Source organism: Cygnus olor, chromosome 2, assembly GCF_009769625.2.
Source record: "Cygnus olor isolate bCygOlo1 chromosome 2, bCygOlo1.pri.v2, whole genome shotgun sequence".
Taxonomy (NCBI): domain Eukaryota; kingdom Metazoa; phylum Chordata; class Aves; order Anseriformes; family Anatidae; genus Cygnus; species Cygnus olor.
In genome coordinates this window covers 106,078,445-106,097,385 of record NC_049170.1, presented here as the reverse complement: position 1 = coordinate 106,097,385, position 18,941 = coordinate 106,078,445, and the positions used below count along the sequence as shown (strand labels likewise).

Below are 18,941 nucleotides of genomic sequence, written 5' to 3'. Positions count from 1 at the left end.
AAAGAATGAACAGGAAAACTGGCATTTATCTTTCCAAATTGTGTTATACATAGAATCTACAGAGATGGAGCTGATCTTCCACACCTTCTCCTCAGCTTAGTAGGGCAACTGTGTAGGGAGATACCGCAGACATAGATTTCAGTACACAGCTGGGTGAAAGTTATTAAATTTATCCACTTCTGAGTAATACAAGCTTTAAAAAGCATTGCAAGTATTTTTAGTGCTTAAAAGACCTAGACGCTGCTTTGATTCAGACTTGGATAATTCAGAACTGTCTAAATGGAACTGTGCCATCTTAACAATAACAAAAAAAAATCTGATTGTTTGGGTTGAGAAGAATTATGATAAATTTCAGCTTAACAGTTAATAAATTTTTGGAAATATCTGAAAACATAAACGAAGACTGGAAGTGTTTTCCTTCAAAGTGTTGCTATCACAACGCTATAATACAGTGAATATAGGCTTGGTGGGTAGTAGATCATTCTAACTTTTGTTTTAATGTCATCATATTTCTATAACTCTTTAGCAGATGTCTATGCATTTATTTTCTACCAAGTCTTGGTTTCCATAGCTTCTATTGGATCAAAGCTTTTCTGGCAATGACAAAACCAGCCCTGGTATATCTCCCACCCTCTTCTGAACATCGGTGACTTTTCTTTTAAAGGAAAACTAATTTCAAACACACAGCTATTGCATGAGAAACCTCATAAAAAAAAAAAAAAAAGAAAAAAAAAAGTAATTTAAAACTTGTGTGCTAATATCATGCATATAATGAGGACAGAGAAAAATTATGAGCCATTAATCCAGGAAGCTGCAGAGGAGAAAGGATAGCTTTAAGGGTTGTGAATTATATAAAAGCTTGCAAAAACTCCAAATGCAACACAAATCTTTATTCTGAGAGAAAAAAAGGACCATATAAGCAGCCACAATAAAATCACTTTGCTCTCAAGTGAATTAACAACTTTAAAACAGGATGTTAAATCGTATCTGCTACAAAACCTGCTTTTTAAAGTAACCAGATAATGGAATTTTCTCTGAGACTATGTGACTGGAAGCTGTTAAGGACTGGACATCCATTAAAAATGACTGAACTTCAGACTTTCAAATACTTCATATATCTGAAATAAAGCAGCTGCCCTAAGAGGAATTTAAGTCTGAACATAAGGATTTGTGAAATATACCACATTTCATCTAATAATTGAGCTTTGTAGTGACCTCTATTCCAAAAGCTCATAGTATGCTTTCATTGCCTTAGAGGCAATAACTCCCCACTGTTATCTCTAATAGTAGATGTGGGTCTATTAATGCCTTGTTACTTAGACAAAGCCTATCTTCAAAAGTCTGGCATGAAAAATATTAATCTTATCAGTGGTTTTCCTCTCTGGATCCCCAAACTGTTTCATTAGCCATGGTAGAGCTCAGCAGTGCTCTGATTTTCTGGTGAGTGTTGATCTTGATCTTGACCTTTTCAGTACATCAGTAACTAGAAAACCAGTGACGTTGCTGTAGCCTTTGGGGACATCTGCTGGGACTTCCTGAGGTGAACATCTGCTGAGGAAATACCTGAAGCAGCGTCTCCAGTATCTTTCCCCAGTTCTTTAATCCCAACCTGACAGCTGAGTTGCCATCAGAGGGAGGACCACCAGGTGGGATGGCAAGAAGGTGAAATGGGGATAATGCTGCAGAAGACGTTGCTTTAGGGCCCCTAAAGCAAGAGTCCTCTCCATCAGCATGACCCTCTTCACCAGCAGCTGCAGTGTCACTGCTTTGAAAGCAGCCCTGGGGCCACCAGCCCCTGCCCAGGAAGGCCACAGCAGGGCCAGACTGCAGCTTCCCACAGGGAGCCCCCACATCTCATAGGGCCCAAGGTATTCAGATATCCCATGTTTCATTCCCTACCACAAACTTGCTTGTGGAGGTATTTTCAAAGCATTCCAGCTACAAACAGGAGGCAATTCAGGAAGCACTAAGGTTGCCACAGAGGCCATGGCCACGAAGGTTTCCCTTTGCCAAAGGCTGAGCCTGGACACCTCAGCACACAGCAGAGGCACAGCTTAACAACATCCGTCCATGCAAATTAGTAACTAAGGTTATTGGTTTCTCAAAGTCAGTTGGCAGAGCTGCTGAAGGGACAGGAGACAACAGTCCCACCTCAGAAAGTCTAACCCAGGCAGAGCAGGGCATCTGAAGGGAGGACAGCCTGCTCCCAAAACTCAAACAGGTAGTGCAGCCCACAGACAACCTTCTTGTCCTAAGTTCAGATGCTGGAAGAAGGATGCATTTATGCAGCGAGACCTTTGAGCATAATGCTTTCAGCAGGAATCATTTAGGAAAAGCAGACCATGCTCAAATAGCCCTAGTGAGCACCAGCATTTAGCAGGGTGGGGGCCACCTGGCCAGAGCATGCAAGTGACCTGGTACAACAGCCAACCACACAACCACCTGCCAGTTTAAGAGATTTACTGTCAGCTCTTAGAATAATGGATGCAGAAGAACAGAAAATGTTTCAAAATGTAGCTCCACACTCATTTAACTTTGGGGTAGTTTGGTCTGTGATCTAGGAACCTAAGGACAGAGACGGGAGCCACAACTTTGAGTTTGAGTCCAAGCTCTGACTATCTGGGGGGTTATGCAATTCATCTAACTTTTCTGTTCAGGAATTTTTCCACCTCTGAAAGGGAAGGATGATACTTTTCAGTCACATTGGGACAGTCTGCTAGGTTCAGTGATGCATGAAGAGGATAAAGAGATTTTCCACTTACTCAGTTGGCAGTGAAACATATTGGAAAAAAAAAAAGCAATTGATTGAGACCCATATTAAGAGATTCTGCAGTAGAAAATATGAGCAAAGAAGTTTTGTTTTATAATATGCTAAGGCAGAAATATAATTGTGATTCCCACTTATTTTGGAAAGGAAAGAGGGAACGGAAGGGAAGGGAAGGGAAGGCAAGACAAGGCAAGGCAAGGCAAGGCAAGGCAAGGGAAAATAAACAATAAGGCATGGGAAATCCCTAATTAACTAATTGCGCAACCAAAACTGTGCAACACAGCCATTTTTAAATCAGTTGTAAACTGTACCTCATTGGTCAGTTTTTAAGTTACCACCTTCAGCTAAATGACATAAGCAAGAGATGAATTGCATCCACTCTGAGTGCTCAGTGTAGCTGTTGTAGACCGCCTCTTGTGCAGACAAGGACTGACTCCCTGTGTGTGCTTGATGGAGATTAGTCAGGACTAGCTTTTTGTACTACCTCGAGGAATGTGGAATGATTCCTTTGCAACGTTTATAAATTGAGCTGAAAACACAAAGAGCTCCATAAGTGCTAAATATCCATCATCATAATTCCAGGGCATGCCATAGCATGAAAATAAAGGCTGGCAGACAGATCTCAGGAAAACAGAAAGACAGGCTTATGATGCCAAGAGAAGTTTGCTATTTATAATCCATGCCTGCTAATGCCACAAAGCAGTAACAACCTGAATCTGGTAGGAGGGGAGTTCTTATATTTGTGATTTTTCTGTCCTTTCTTTTTTTTTTTTTTTCCAGGCATTTGATTAGTGATCATAGTAGGCAGACCTGTGCTCTTTCAAAGAAAGAAAAATTACAGGGTCACTTCTTCACAGGCATTACTTGCATGTCCACACAGGGACAAGTGGACAGGCAGGGAACATTCCCTGTGACAGGCGGGGAACCTGTATTCAAACCTGAGTGTGAGTGTGGAAATCATAAGATACATAGCGTGTAAGGTGAGATCCATCTCTTGCTGACTGTGAACAGGGCTTCTTTTAGTACAGAGGTGTGTTGGGGGCCCAAGTTGTCTGAGGGGGTGCAAAAGTGGGAAGGCTCTGAGATGAGTGATTGCACACCCAGTTCAGTCAAACATGCAAATTTGTCGTGGCACAGTGGCACTCGTAAAATCTTTGTCACCTCTCTCCATTCCTTCTACCCTCAACATCTCAATGAATCTGAAGAAGCAGGCACCTTCTGATCTTCTTACATTAATGCACAGCTATCTGGGGGCAGAAGACGCAAAGAAGTGGCAACTTGCCAGCATATGTCATGAAATGGTGACTGATTTTATGTTTGCAGTCTAGTTCGGTTTCCGGATACAGTACATGTTGTTGGGAATGCCAAGACCTCCCCCTCCTGCACTAACGGGAACCAACAAGGGAAAACCTGTCTCTCCTGTGTGCAGAATGCTGTTTTTAAAGTACATCTGGTTTACATCCCGTGGTGTTCTTTACAAGGCCCTCAGAGTGCCTTTTGGTTTGCATCCCTTTCCTAGTCAAGGGGAAGACAGAGAGAAGTCAATCACCTGCAGTGCAACACCAGTAACCATGAATAAAGTTGTGCCTGCTTCTCTGAGGCTGAATTGGCACCTTGGTGTGGGGCAAGGGTTACGGTGAATGCCAACGGCTCCACTGTGAGGATGGAGAGCCACTGCCAAGCTGCCAGAAAAAAGTTCTGCAGTCTACTTACTAGTTCATCTGTTGCTCTTCCTAGAGAGTTTCAAACATGCCGTAAATCCTGGCACAAACAAGAATTTGATGATTTTAAGGAACTACCAGTATGCACTGAAAAGAGATGGGTATAATCAAGAGATGGTATACACCAAGTGAAATCAGCAAGGGCTACAAATTCTCCCTAGTAAAACTGGTAAGTTTACACTGATTTCCCTGTTGTCATACTGGATTTCCACCAAAAACTGAGCTAAACAATTTTAACTGAATGCTGAGTACAACTCTGCTATAAAGCAAGCACAGCATGCACATCTCTTACATGCCAACTAATAAGCAAATCTCCAGGATTTTCTTCTGAATAAGCACTGAAAGAGGTGAATTCATTTTGGATGAAACCTCTGAGTGCCTGTGTGGCAGACACAACGCTGGAATTCTCACAGGACTGAGCAGGTTGCAATACCTCCAAGGATTTCTTGCTGCACCTGACCTGGGAACATCACCAGTGGTTCTCCTGTTGCATTTGGATTTTCCAGACAGTACTATTGGGATGGCTAACAGTGAGAAACTCAGAACAGGCAAAATTAAATTATTTTTCGTCTATCAAAAGATAATTTTGAAAGAAATCCTGAGCCAGATTCAGTAAATAGGACCCTTTCTTTGTCAGTCACCTTGTAGCAGTTTTTGCTATAAACCACCCAGCCTGTTCCAGTGAGGTAAAACCACTGAAAAGGAATGAAAGAATATTAAGGTATGTAGGACCAGTACCTTCTTCCTCATATGAAGGGTGAAACAAACTTAATGGAGACGTTTAGAAGACTTCCTATGAATTTTCCATTATTCCTTTTTTAACTCTTATTTTCAACTCTTTTGCTGTGCTGTCATTACTTCAGGTAATGACTCATCATCCCTGGCTATAGGTGTCCCTGTAAATGATGTAGAGGATAGTATTGCTAATCCCACCTATTTCAGAGCAGCCTGTTGTTACTAGCCTATCATAAAAATAAAATTTCTTCACTAGGTTTATGCAACTTCATTTGCAATTTTATTTACCTTCCTTGTTCAGTGAAGTGGGGGCTAGACAGCCCATTCAAAGTTCAAAGCCTCATGGGGAATTTGCACAATCCATAAGCAAAGGGATGAAATCTTGTAATTTCTGGTGAGAAGAGACTGAAGAGAATACTGCTAACTTTATCCTGTTGAAGTGAATGGATCAAGGGAGGCAACACTTTTCATGTTCATAATCGCATTCACAAGTAATGAAACAGCATAAAGAAGATGTTAATTAGGTCACTGAATACAAAAGACAGCTTTAAACCAGTTATTGAACTACGTGAAAATGAAGCTATAGTCCCCAGCCTTTTAGTTTGAAAACGCTGTTTGCAGTTTTTAAAGCCAGTCAACCTTTAAACACACTTTGGACAGACTCTTTCCTATGGGGATCCCTTCTGAGAGGGGTCTGCATGTGCTGGGTTCCCTGGTATCTTCAGAGGAGCAGAGGGGGTCAGAAGCCAAGAGGTTAACCTGTACTGCTGAATCTGTACTGCAGTCAGGAAACCAAATGTGTGGAGGAGTAAATCAGACATATGATACATGCTACAGAACTGTCCCCTGCTATGGGTTTGCATCCCTTCGTCTTCTTTAAAAGAAAGAAAATCTGACATGAAAATTAAATGGGTTTTATGAAACAAAATGAGCTTTGAACCTCACAGATTTTGTTATGTGTAAAGATGTGTGAACTCTGCTGTAAAAGCTCCAAATCGGCAAATGCTATGCTGTTGATGGGATTTCTTTGCAATTCATTAGCTCAGCCTGCAGCTGAGCAAGGCGCGATGCGCCAGCAGCAGGACAGTGGAAGCTCCAAGTGGGACTGCTCTAGCTGCAAGAGCACAGAGAGGAGCAGGACTGGAGCACCCTTTCACTGTGCAGTCAGGATTACCCCCACCATGGGTTCTCCTGCATTGCTAATTAACAGAGAACCATCACCATCTGTATGGCTGAGATTTCACTTTTTCCTATTCTGAAACTACAGTTCAGGTAGTTCATAATGAAAGTGCTTCTGAACGTGAGTGGTAAGTGACTTTTTACTTGGGGATTTAGCAAAAGTTTGCAACCCTCCCTTTTTCTTTTATTTTTATTTTTTATAAACTCTATTTTTTTCTTGGTAGAAGAATAACTCATTTTCCCAAGGTTTTCCCATGGACACATTGTGAAAATTTCTGTGAGTGATAGACATCTGAAGCATTATAACAATGAAATTTATGGGAACAAATATAAATGATTCATCAGAGCTGCTAAATCTAAGACAGCACTCCTTGTCCCTTATTTTTTTTCATGTTAACCAAATGGGCTTGGGCTTTCACTGGGAGGGAGGGCACAGTAAGAGGCAGGGCAGGCATAATGAAGATACAATAATGAGTTCTAGCATTTGGCTTCAAGTGCTTTAAGAGCAGCTATTTTTTCCTAGTATTCTGTTTCTGCCTCCATCAGCAAACTGACTGTTGAAATGGAAATGCTCCAGGTCATAGAGAATCTTCACCACTTCCCTAGGACTCCCATCAAGTCCACTCATTCCACATTATGCCTGTCTGTCTGGGTCCCACAGGAAGAATGTAAAGCATCTCTACCTTCCAAAACACCCCCAGTTTTCTTACTGTTCTAGTAAATAAAAGTCTGAATTCAGAAATCCAGGGTATGACTCGTGGGAATATTGTTAAGACAAAGACCCTGGTCCACTACACTGACTGAAACTGGGTTATGTGGTCTCTTTACCAATCAAAAAGAAATGGCATTAGCTGAAAACCTAGCTGAAAATAAAAAATAAAAATAAGCAACTCCCAAAAAAGTTTCCCTAGAGGATGTTCCCCAGTTTTCAGGTTGCACTTACCTACAAACCCTCTTTATGTAGCTACGTTAATTGAGTAACAGCAATACAACAATTTTCAGATTTTAAGATATAGTTTATCTTGTGTATATTTAAGATAGATTTCATCATAAATTGAAGCCATCAAGAACTGTTACAGATCTCCTCCTCCAAGCTTTCTTGTTCTTGTTCTGATTTTTTTTCCCCATCTTAATCCCTGTTGTATTGCTCTACTTTGTTGTAATGAACAGTCTCAACTGTCCACCTCGTTGTTATCTGCCATGGTTGCTCATGAGATTATAGTCTGGTTTTCAGAAATAAAGTTTGTGCAGTTGTGCTGCCCGTGCACAAGGGCTTTTATATATGACCTTTTCCTAATGAAATCTGGTCAGCTTCAATTATATCTGACAAAAAAGTAACAGTTTTCTCAATCATATGAAAATCTAAGCTCTTTTTTCTTTTTGAAAAAAATAGTATCCCTGTAGAGAGGAGACAAATGCTCCTACCAAAGGAAAGGCTAGTGAACATACCCATCCCACATTAAACAAAAGCAAACACATGGGAAGACTGTCTCAACTGTGGCAGTCTTTGAATATTTTTGGACACCATATGTAGATTATTAGGTAGATAATATGAAATTATATTATAATGAGGACTCTAAAGGTTCAGCTGATAGAAAATGGACTGTTTACTGTGTAGTACAGAAGTGTTTTCTAACATGATATTGAGAAACTTGCTTTGTATGGTGCCACAAAAACCTTGGATAAAGTATCCTTTGCAGAATCACACAATTCAGAGCTGCACTTGCCCTGGGCTACTCATAGTTTAGAAAGTGATTACAATAATAGCAAGGATGATTGCTGTCTTTTGTCAACAGTAATCTGAACTTGCATTTCTAAAGCTGTTAACAGAATCATTCACTTCCTTTGCAAGATAATTAAAAATATACAGATAATGAAACTGAAGATAAAGCTCTAAGAAAGCATATAAACTAAAGCCTTCTAAGTGATATTAACAGTCTCTTATGCTGTGGTGCATTACGTAGCTAATATGAAATTCAGCTGCAAAACTCTCATAAGAGTAACATCGATTAGCTAAGTTTTGCAAGAGAGAAATCCTTGTTCTCAAACCCAAACCAATCAGAGTGACAAAAGCAGTGGCCATCACGGCATGGTTTGGAACTCACTCTGCAAGCACAAAGTGTGCCTTTGCTGACAGAGGAAGATGGAAACGGAACAAGGGCAGAGCAGTACCGCACATCTCCAGAGGTCTGTGCACTTGCAGTGGGTGTTGTAGTGCCATGGTGGTAAGTGACTGAAAAAAAATCAGTCAGAAGGCACAAAAGCTGTCCAGCCAAAGGGCAGCTTAATATAAGATACATAAATGAACTTCAAACACTCTGTCTTACCAAAGCTTGTTACTAATTATCACCACAAACCCTATTTAAAAATCCTCTCCTTGAAGAGATTTATAGGCACCCTTCAGAAGAAAATTTCCTGTTGAAAAGCCTTAGATTAGACTTTCCCATTCAGATTGCAATGAAGCTATCAGCTGTGTAATTCCAAATTCCCATTCACTTAAAGAAGTTGTGAAGTACGTCCTACTGTCAAGTGGCTGATACTCCCTGGACTTCCAGGTTTGCCTCACTTCATAAGCGTGATGACTTCCCACAGATGACACCATTTTTACCTAAACTATTTCAAACATTACTTGCCTGAAAACTAAACGCAATGTAAGACAGATCTAAAACTCTAAGAAAGCACATAGGTTTTAACTTACATCTGATTACTGGATCTTGAAACAAACACACTCACAAACAAAGTTTTGGACAGGAATAACTTACTAGCTCAGGATAAACTTCATACCACTGCACTGATCTTATTTCTTCATGTTGGCAAGGCCTTATCATTGCCCTAATTACATCCTTTTTGCCAAAATAAACATCATCAGGAAGAAAGGAGGCAGCAATCTGAAAAATGGCAAACATTATTGCATATTTTTCAGGCTGTAACACCGTGTACATAATTTCCAAAGTCATTTTAGCTCATTGACTTGTTTTTATTAAATCAGGTGAAAATAATTTTATGGGCAGAAATATGATATTTTCAGAATTTTGTTTTAAATGGATACTTCTTGCTATTGTTTTCCCACCTCTGCAAATCACCAATCGGCAATAGAGCAGCAAGTCAACACAGAGGTAAATATTTAAATGGGGGTATAGAAGGAGTGCGAACACTTTATTTGGCAGAGGTGGGTTAGCATATAACCAGTGTTAACTTAAGCAACTAGATAACACCTAACAGAGAGGCCAATTTGGCCTTGTTGACACCAGTCCCCCTGAGCCACTTAGGACCACTCTTTCCAAGGCAGTCAGGGCATTGCCTTGAATGACAGCTACTCACTTCTCTACTATGGGCTGGTCTGCAGAAGAAAGACTGTAAGCAGCAGAGGAAGCTTCATAAAAGCTCACCACTAGTGTGCCTGTCCCTGACACAGCGGCTATACTTCAGATTTTCAGTACCCTATATATTCTTCAATCTGCAGACTCCATTGCGCACTGGATGGCATTTAAGTGTGTTTGTGCTTATGTCATTTCTGTATTGTCCATAGCAGAACCAGAACGTCACTATAGTAGATTTCAGACTTTGTACAAGAAGATCAGTGTCTTTACATTTGATAACAGCAATATGGCAATACACAGGGCTGTGTTTATCACAATATCCTATTGCAGGGCAACAGTGGAGGTAGTTTGTTTACAGAATCCCATAAGGTTCCAGGGCAAAACATCTAAGTTCACCAGAGGGGATATATTTCCCTGGTTTTATTTCAGACCACCCCCTTTCAAGAAAACTACTTTCCTCTGGTGACACTGTTCAGTCACTTCCTGTAGTCACAACTGCTGAATTTTGAGTTGAAGCATTTTTAAAAGGAAGAAGCAGCCCAAGCATGATGCAAACCTAAGCTGGAAAATATTAACTTGAGAATTTTCCAGCTTGTTTAGGTATAATTTAACATAATCTAGTCTGAAATCAATCGACACAGTGGTGAACTGAATGCATTAGTATTCAGAGACAACACATTTTTGTGGAGCAGAAACAAACTTGCACATTTCTTACAAACCTGAGATCTCAAACCCAGAAATACCAATCTTAGCCTTATGCTCTGCAAAGAGAGAAAATATACACCAATAGCCCAACAGCAGTAATTTTCACATCTGTCTTGCATCTGAGGAGAGTTTAACCTGGGGGACAGCCCTCAAAACTTCCCAGAGAAATAAAAGCCCTTCTTTATGATTCCTTTCCCCTTCATTTACAGATAAAGGTCCATTTATAATGGCCCTAAAGCTAACGCATGCAATTACATGTACCTGTTGCAAATTTTTGCATACAGTGAATATTTTTCAACTAAATAAGGAGAGTTCATACAGCTGAGTAAGTATAGAACAATCTTCTGTACTCTTTTTTGCAAAAAACAGGCAATAGCATGTTCTGGGTGAGAATAGCAGAGAAAAATACTGAGAATCAGATTCTTTTCTCAGCATATAATTTACCCATGAAAGCCACCCACTAATATTAAAGGGAACTCTGAATATTTAGCTTCACTTTAAACCAAGATGGTAGATAAAATAGCAAGGTATCAAATTTCTTCTAGGATGAGAAATGCTAAAATATTTTTTCTGTACCATTCCAGTACGTGTCTCTCATTTTTCCTCTCCTCTAGCCTCTGCTTACATCTGAGTCCTACTCTAATCATTAAAACCTTATTAGTGGCTTTTCTGACACTCAGATTTGCACCTCCAAGCACTGATAACACCTGTCTTGATGCTCTTCAATCACATCTCCCTAAAAGCAGATCAAGAAAATTCACACACAAACCACGAGTAAAGAAAGAATATAATCACCACACCTCTTGTTGAAGTCACGTTCCAATACAATTTCCTATGTAATTTAGAACATCAGTTCTTCATGTTATATGTATAAAAGACAGTACACAACAGTACCATTTCAAGACGAAGTCTACAATAAGATTACATGATTTTTGCTTACAAAAACTAGCAAGATCAATAAATGTTCCAAAGCCCAACATGAAAATTTTTTTTATCCACACTCTGAAGGTGCTTCAGTGAAGTAAAGATAATTTTCTTGCAAGCTTACTTTTGATTTCAAAAAATAGTGACTAATACAAGTGCTATATTTTCACTGAATGAAATTTAATCATAATCTGTAAAATTTACAAAAATAACCTAACATAGGAACTAAGCTTAAGACTAAATTAATTGAAAATTAAAGGAAGTTAAAATTAGTAACAAAAATATTAAAAAGAAGAGAAGAACTTTTACAAATGATGCATCTGAAGATTTTTTATAGCAAAAATGTTGTGAAACATACTTCCTCTCCAGATAAAATTTTACTGCTGTCTGGTGATAAAACCTTGTGAGATGATAACTTCGTATGTAGATAGATAAGAATTTTGTTTCTTTATTAATACACAGAGAAAGTAACATGAAGATTTTAGGGAAGTTGTGAGTATTTTAGCAACTCAGAACTGCTAGAAATCATCCATTCTCCTATATTGACCTCTAGGTGGCACAAAAGAACGTAAACAAAGTAGACCTTTTCTGATTTTCCTAGTAATGCTATGCCCTCCAAAATCAGCCTCCTCCAGTCAGCAATTCCAACATCACAGAACACAGATTTATTAATCTGTACTAAATAAAATGTCAAAATAAGTATTAAAGTACCAACTAGTGTAGCTAAGCAGCTCATTTTTACGGCTCTTAATGAAGTACACTGAGATATAAATCACTAATTGATTCACCCCGGTACGTCTGATATCCCTTCACTTTCAACTTATAATACTTATAAGGAACAATAGGCTTACTAGAAATAAAAATAAGTTTTATACTTAATTTAATTTAAGGAAACACTACAGGACTATAAACACATACCATTAAAACAATTTGCAGTCATAATTCAGCAGGAAAAAAAAATAGTAAGGAATAAAACACATCCATTACTTCATCTTCTTTTAGACTTCAGTATAAAAGCACATAAAAAAAATTAAAGGGTCGGCAGTCAGATCCATTCAATATTTACTGCGGCAGTAACTAGAAATTAATTTGCTTTTTGACCCAGAAGTGATGCAGCTGTTGGTATGAACATAAGATCAGCATGTTCTGCATGACCACAGAGAATTTTTATATTAACAGTCTAGTATTATGCACAGCAGATGAAGTACCACAGCAGCCCTCAGTCTCTGCACACAAGGATGGTGCCACACATTTCATTTTGCCTCAGTTAAGACACTACTATGTTAGACCTCAGAATATTTCTTTTCCTCTAACAAAAATGTACATGCATACACTGCCTTTGCATCAATACCTGCCACTGGTTCCTTTATCTCCTGTCTTAGTCAATCCTTCTCACTCACATCTGAGCCTCACTAAAATAAAAAATAAAAAAATATAAAATAATAATAATAAAATCACCTTGCCCTCCTAACCTGCCCCAGCCCTCTGTATACAATTGCCCAGACAGGACTGTCACCATTGTATCATCCAAAATATTCAGCCTGTTTTACTTCCACTCTTCAAAGACTGAACATGATGTTTCCCAAAGTTACACAGAAAATTTGTCAAAGCATTATGTGGAAGACCATCTGCATCAACATGTGATAACAGAGCATTGCATCATATGTCCACAACTAAACAAGGAAAGGGATTTCTCTCACCTGGCGTAGAAATCTTTTGGTGGAACAACCTCCTGGAAGAACTGTAGCTGGTACAGATAAAGTCCAATTATGTGCCCCGCACTGAATATAGCCATTAATACACACAGACAGCTGAATATCAGCGGATCAAATACTTGGCAACAGGACCACCATGTGCACAGGCCCAAAATACCAAGAAATACACAGCTGAGGTCAAAGATGGCACCATCATACCTGTCAAAACAAAAACGTGAAGGGTTAGAAAAGTGTGGGAAACACCAGCATTTAGTTAATACTTATGTCTGACAAGTGTATTAAACAACTTAATCTAGTTAGGTTTATGCTAATTATTAGAATTAGCTCTTAAGACTGCTATTGGCTGGGAGACTAAAAGGATCTTTTTCGTTTTTTTTCTTTTTGCTCGATTCACTTATTCCGTACCTTTGACCTTTGTACACAACCACCCTTCAGACCTTGCTCCAAGATGAAATCTTCTCTCACATTTGTAAAGACGTTTTGCAAAGGATGGAGAAAGCCAGAAATGTGGCCGCAAGGCCAGCCAATGGAGACACTGTGCCTGAGAGCACTGGCATATTGGATTTCAAAATGAACTGCAAGTACAAGATGCTAAAATTGCATGATGGATGAACAGTGAAAGCCTTGTCATATAAATCTTGAGATATCTTGAGCTATTAAAAATGAAAAAAAAACTGATACATATACTGAAAATAAAAGGTATCTAGAAAATATTCAGTAGATTTTTTATTCTTTTGACTTTTAACTCATAGAAACTTGTAATTTGCATATGAAAAGTACTCTGCTGTCTTACCTATGTATATTGATTTTGCTCTTACACAAGTAACAAGAGTATTTCACTTGTGAAAAAGTCTGATTGGTGAAGGAGATCTGATGCTCTGTATGATCCCACAAAAGAAATGATGAGCAGAAAGATATACATGTCCGGAGTGGAAACCAGGAGAAATGATATAGACCGCTAACATCCCAGCTTAGCAGTTCAGTGAGGTCACTGAAGTAACAGTACTGAAGCTAAGAGAACTATGTAGGGATGGCTGCCCCCACTTACTTTTAACTTCTTTACTACTGCATCTGAACACTGCCTTCCTTCAGGACAGATCTGCAGGTTCCCGGTGCCCCGTGGCTCCGGTATGGCACAGCTACCTTTGCTCTGTGTGCTCCAGGGGTCAGGGTCAGTCCCTGACAGACTTATGACATGCCCGAATGGTAGCCCCAAACATTTCTGTCCCCAGCCTTCATAGAGCAGAGTCCTTGCAAGGCAGCAGGGACAGAAAGGGTCTCAGAAGGCAGGGGGCTTCACTCTGGAATTTAATGGCAGAAATTGTCAAAGTTGGCCACAAGCATGGGATGCTGGGCAAAATGTGTACTATAAGCATCCTTATTCACGGTAATTTTGCTTGAGTTTCATTCTTGCAACCTTTTACATCATGCTTCAGACCATGTCTTTAGCCTAGGGTGTTTGTTTCTGCTCTGGCATATAATCTGCTGGCTTTTCCATAGGCTTGCAGTTTTAAAAGCACGACAGAACCACACGGATCATCTATTCTGACTGTCTCAGTAATGCAGGATATAAAATTTTACCCAATAATTTCTGCAAGCCTATAACTGTATCTTTTCTTCCTTCAAAGAGATACTTTGTCTTAATTTAAACACTTTAGGAGAAGGAGAATATGCAATATCCATAAATAAGTTGTTTATATGGCAAATTACTCTGGCTGTGAAAAATTCAAAATTTATTTCCGGTCTCAAATTCTTTTAAATATTGGATCACATTATAACTTCTGCTAGATTAAATGTCTGCCACAAATATGTAGGTTCTTTGTACCCTTGTCAGTACTTTCAGACTGCAATCAAACCATCATTCATATATATATATATTTTTTTTCTTGGCACAGTGAATAAGGAAGTATTTAACTAATTAAGCTTGAGGTCTCTCTCTGGAATATAGGCTTCCCAGACCTCAAGCCCTTTTTGTAACTTTCCTTTGAACACCTCCCAGTCCTCAGTGTGTTTTGGAATTACGCAGACAAGCTGCCCAATGCCACCCTGAAGAAAATGCCTCCTACCACTTCTGTGTGATACTTCTGCTTCGTCCTCCATGGGTTATGTTTTGTTTATACTCATGCACTTCAGAAAGGCACTGAAATAATTTTCATTTGCCTATACCTGTCAGCCATCCTTTTTCATGGCATCTCCCCTTGCCTGATGTCACTCTCCACAGTGATCCACATAGCCTACTTTTTCCCCTTTTTAGACTTATTACTTTGAATTTGGCTACATGTAGGGCTGTCAGATGAGTTTGCATTAGTGAAAGAGCCTGCCTTACCAAAAAAATCCACATCAGTCCTGTCCTTGTCATCTAAAACACTGTATACCACCTTTTTATATTTTATATTCTAGCATACTTCTGTGTTACGTATACACTTATACTTCATATGTAGGCATCCTGTTCAAACATCACAGTAGGCAGATAAATGCTAATTTACAACTGCAGGAACATATTTCAATTAATTTACTACAACAATAATTTTGTGTACTTCATTTCTCTCTGTAGCTGATTATGTATTACTAAAGAAAATGTTATATACAATGTTACTGTATCATATCCAAAAAGCTACTTCTACCAACCAACATTAAAGTCACATCAAAATCATTGTGAAGTCTGATATCACTTTCGTTACACATCGGGTTCACCTATTAATCACTTCTTTCCTTCTTTCTTTTTCTTTCCATCCTTCCTTCCTTCTCTTTCTCTCTTTCTCTTTCTCTCTCTCTTTCTTCTCCCTTTCTCTCTCTCTTTCATTCTCTCTTTTTTTAAAGGCTATGCGAATACAGTTCCTTTTTACACTTGGAACTGACAGTACCAAACCTATAAATTCATGTTATGTCACTTATATATGCAACCACTCACCATTTGGTTATAACAGAAAATGTAATAAGTCATATATGGAATGATAGGTCCACGTAGTAGTAGTAGCATAAAAAAAAAAAAAAATAAGCAATTCAGCGTATTCCAATGCCTGCCAAAAAGTTAATTTAAATAAAATCAGCAGCAATTTCTTTTCCCTTAAAAATTTCCATGTTATTCCCGCAGGTGCCAAAGCGCTGAAAACTCATTTGTTAAATGCATAGTCCTAATGGGCTCTGGAGGAAATTTTTCAAATGCACCAACCTGCTGAACCAAGTAAAATTGTAACAACAACTTTTCCAGTGGTGGTTATCATGTTGCCAATAAACTCCCTCAGTTTGGATGCTAGGGAGGCGATTCTACGCAGCAGTTTTAATTTATCATCGTTTCCTCAAATTCTGCTTCAACACCGTCTTCATCATCCAGATCTTCTTCATACATCAAAGCATCATCTGGCTCCAACTTTTCTCTTACAGCCTAAATAAGGAGGGGTAAAAAAAGAGAGAATGCAAGAGAAAGAGACAAAAAGAGATACGACATTATATATATATATATTATTTAACAATGAAGTCTTCTTATAGTCTTTGACTATATGTAAGGAACAAGAGAATTATGAAAGATGTACTGGAGCTAGAGTTGTACATTGATGGCTCCCACTTCAGATCTGTCTCAAGAGAAAATGATGTTAAGAGTTGTCTCTGAGAAAGACTTCAGTCTTCCTACACATGCACAACAGGCTGCATGTTCATTTCCATATGAAATCTGATCTGGTTTGCTCAGCTTTCTTTCCATCTTGCAATCTATAATCTCAAACTCCTCTTTGGGTCAATGGCTTTGTGTATAAGCTTCATACACTCACCAAAAGTGCCCTTCTGGTTGATGCTCCTAAACTAACCTACCTTTTCAACCCTTTCTCAGACTTTAACGCAAAATCTGAGTGTGAGTGATCTGAGACAGAACAACAAGGGCTGAGATAAATGGTCAGATAGCTCATGGGTGACAGAAGGGCAGGCTGGGAGAGAAAAACTATATCCAGCAGAGACTCAGGGAAAGAATGAGAAATGATGAGGTTGGCTGATGTTGAAAAAACAGGAGAAAAAGTCAACAAGAGAGAAGTAGTGAAAGCTTGAGTGATCTGCAACAACTTAGCATGGGAAATGAGACCAGTGGCTTAGAACTGCACAATGGAAAAAGGAAAAGAAGGAAATGGGAAAAGGTCTCTCATACTTGAGCAGTTTGTTCGGATTTGGCAGTGGCCTTCACCATCAAGTCTCCATCGTATCTTGGAAAACCAGAAGACATACAGAGCTTGAGTGATGCAGACTAAATCATCAACCCACTGTGAGAATCACCAGGATTAGCAGGAGGCCCACCCAGAGATACCATTTATGGAAATATTAGTCATTCACAGGGGCACAAAGGGGCACATATACATATTATATATATATAAAAACATATATAAATATATATAAATGCAATAGTTTTGAGCCAGAATCTCACTCTGTAATACATCATAGCTTCTTTGGCACTAATCTGAATTTATATTAGCTAATGTTCTGGCCAAGAAGTATCTTTGTGTGTGAAAGTGAGAAAGAGAGATTATTGATATTTTTCATTAGAATAGCAATGTTATATTTATTGGTGACTTCTGGCAGCAAAATATTCCACACTGACAGATAAGATTGCAGTAGGAATAGCTGAACTCTAAGCCTGCTTAACTCAACCAAATTCTTCAGTACCATTTCGTTATGTAGATTCCCAAAGGGAATAAAATTCTCTCTGGGCTCCTTTATTTCACCTCTAAGCTTGGTGCCAACTTTCTCCTTCTACTTTGGAGCATTAACAATGTTGTGAATGCCCAGAAAAAGCCCGCTCATTCTCAAGAGCATCTATTTTACAGACAATGAAATATATATTAAAAACAGTAGGGCTGATCTGGGAAATCTACCTTTCTCTTGGACATAACTGGCTATTTCACTAACTATACGCATTTCAGGACATGCAGCACAAAGAAGTTTACAGTCTGTTCATTGTTGCAGCTCCTTTCTGAGCTCCTGTTTAGACAGGAGCTACTTAAATAGTCAGAAACAATGGCGACAGTAGTCTGAATGATAGATACTGTTCTCAATTCTACCACAGCTGTTTTAGTGAGAAGGGCAAAAGTAATGATCACTTCTTCTTAGGCTGGAATTACTAGATAAATCTGCTCCTCACCTAGTCCTCTTACACTCAGTCCTGCTCTTCCTGGACTGGCTCTACTGCTCTGTGCCTTTAGCTTAATATTTTTCCAGTAAACTGTGAAACTTTCAACAGTGTTCACACCCCAAACCAAAGAGAATCAGTGGGATTGCTGGGTATTTAGAAGTTATGAAACAGCTCTCCAGCTATACACAGGACCTGTGTGAAGGAGACCATTGTTTCCTCAGCTAGTGCTTTCAATGTCCTAAAGACAGCAGGCATTAAAACGTGTAATTCCTTAAAATAACGTGAAAGGAATAATTTCAAAATAAATAAGATATTCCAAGGGAGATTTTGAGGACAGGTATCTGTATAAATATCATGAATCTATACTGAACATGAAGATAAGAATCATACATTTTCTACAGATTAGGTGAATAGGAGTTCTGTCTAAATTGCTGAGATAGCACTATACATATGCAGGAACAAGACATAAAAGTCTGAAGAGTCACAACAGAAAATAAAAATATATTATCCATATGGAAGTAGAAAAAGTTCTTCAGGGAATAATGTAACAAAATTAAAATATTTTCAAGTCTAAATTGGAGGAAAAAACACTATACTTTCAAAGTTCAAAATAAATAAGAGGACAGAGAAGTAAGAAAATCATGTAAAAACAGCCCAATGAAAGCTGGGACTTTAACTTTTACTGTATTTTCCCCTTCATCGCAGGTGCCGAAAGGTGAATTTCACACCTTGCTGTCATCATTATTTTTTTTTTAGATTTTC

The 18,941-nt window shown here is 38.8% G+C and overlaps 1 protein-coding gene across 1 annotated transcript in view; it reads right to left on the bottom strand.

Moving 5' to 3' along the window:
- The window catches only part of PIEZO2 (piezo type mechanosensitive ion channel component 2), a 315,845-nt gene that overhangs the window by 113,618 nt on the left and 183,286 nt on the right, over positions 1–18,941 (bottom strand). Inside the window, 4 exon segments of the mRNA XM_040549988.1 lie at positions 13,052–13,217; positions 13,220–13,264; positions 16,239–16,356; positions 16,359–16,451. Coding sequence (XP_040405922.1) covers positions 13,052–13,217; positions 13,220–13,264; positions 16,239–16,356; positions 16,359–16,451 — 422 coding nt within the window.